Below are 1,733 nucleotides of genomic sequence, written 5' to 3'. Positions count from 1 at the left end.
TGTATATCTTAAAACTTTCATAATGACCCGTGTATTAACACCAACCACCTTGATGGTCAGTGTCAGAACTGGCTGCAACAGAACTCTCGTGACCTGTATCAGTGAAAATATTTATTGCCCCTTTGTGGGGAAAAAAAAATTCTGACCCTTCTCCAGATCTTGGTGTCCTTTTTTTACTGCTTCAGACCAGAAGCAATTGGTCTGCAACATTCTCTATTGCACTAGAATTTTCCAAAGCCTGGTCACCGCTGAATCATCGATGTCAGAATCTCCCAGACATAGCAAGGTCTGGGAATCTGCATTTGGATAAGCAGTGTGGGTGGTTCTCATTCTCCAACAGCAGTTCTCAACCTGTGGGTCACAACCCCTTTGGACTGTATTAAAGGGTTGCAGCATTAGGAAGGTTGAGAACCACCGTTCTAGAACGTAAGAGGCACAAGCCCTGGGTTCCAGGCATGCTGGCCACTCACCGTTTTATAATTCCAAGCTCTCTGTGTTCACAAATGAGGGGCAGACAGCTGTTGGCTTTTCCAAATCATTTCCATGCTTTTATGAGGAGACAGAAGCAAAGTGATGTCCACGGCACCAGCCAGGTGTCTTTTCTAAGCTGGACTCTGTGCGTCTGCCGTTCCCTACAGCCTCCCATTGTGCCCAAGATATCCAGTGATGGGGACACGTCCAACTTCGAAACGTACCCCGAGAATGAGTGGGATCCCGCCCCTCCTGTGCCAGAGAAAGACTTAGAAATCTTCAAGAATTTCTGAGGAACGGAACTTGCCTTGGAAGGTACATGTTTACTTCTTTATTTATTTATTTGAGACATGGTTTCATTTTCTCTCCTTGGGTAGAGTGCAGTGGCGTCATCACAGCTCACAGCGACCTCAAACTCTTGGGCTCAAGCAATCCTCCTGCCTCAGCCTCCCCAGTAGCTGGGACTACAGGTGTGTGCACCACAAGGCCTGGCTGTTCTATCTGATTTTAGTAGAAACAGGGTCTCGCTCTTGCTCAGGCTGGTATTGAACTCCAGAGTTCAAGCAATCCAAATCCACCTGCCTTGGCCTCCCAGAGTGCTGAGATTACAGATGGGAACCACCTCACCTGGCCTACATCTTTACTTTTATGAATTGCCAAGTAAGGTTGATCCTAGGATAACTGTGTGGTGCTAATAACCTCATCTATACACACATCACAGCAGAGCAGGCCCCAGCCGAGTTCTGCCCAGGTCAGCATAATAAATCTTTAGGCCACAACCTGTATGTCTAACTGAAATGCCTGTGTGATTCGTGTGTGTGTAAAGGTTCCAGAAACACCACTCTGGTTTCCTGTTCCAAGTGACAGCCGACTCCTTGTGGCACTTCCCACACATTTTCAAAAGTGTTTTTAGGCTGGGCATAGTGGTTCACTCCTGTATTCCCAGCATTTTGGAAGGCCAGAGTGGGAGAATCCCTTGAGGCCAAGAGTTCCAGACCAGTCGGGGCAATAGAGCAAGACCCCACCTATACAAAAAAATAGATAACACATAAAACATAATAGATAACACATAACATAAAAATAACAGAGCATGCAAATGTGTGCCTGTAGTCCCAGCTACTCTGAAGGTTAATGTGGAAGGATGGCTTGAGTCCAAGAGATTGAGGTTGCAGTGAGCTGTAATAATGCCATTGCACTCTAGCCAGGGATATAGAAAATCTAAAATAATAATATATTCAGTTTCCTTTTTGTTTAAAAAAAAA

At 45.5% G+C, this 1,733-nt stretch overlaps 1 protein-coding gene across 1 annotated transcript in view; it reads left to right on the top strand.

Moving 5' to 3' along the window:
- Nucleotides 1–1,733, top strand: part of PRKX (protein kinase, X-linked) — a 42,232-nt gene that overhangs the window by 36,999 nt on the left and 3,500 nt on the right. The window contains exon 8 of the mRNA XM_023515063.1: nucleotides 639–786. Coding sequence (XP_023370831.1) covers nucleotides 639–764 — 126 coding nt within the window. The 3' untranslated portion in view covers nucleotides 765–786. The remainder of the gene's footprint in view (nucleotides 1–638; nucleotides 787–1,733) is intronic.

This window comes from Otolemur garnettii, unplaced genomic scaffold (assembly GCF_000181295.1).
Source record: "Otolemur garnettii isolate 467f Iridium unplaced genomic scaffold, OtoGar3 scaffold00065, whole genome shotgun sequence".
NCBI classification, from domain to species: Eukaryota; Metazoa; Chordata; class Mammalia; order Primates; family Galagidae; genus Otolemur; species Otolemur garnettii.
Note: the sequence above shows the minus strand (reverse complement) of the source record. Positions and strands in the feature narration are given on the sequence as shown.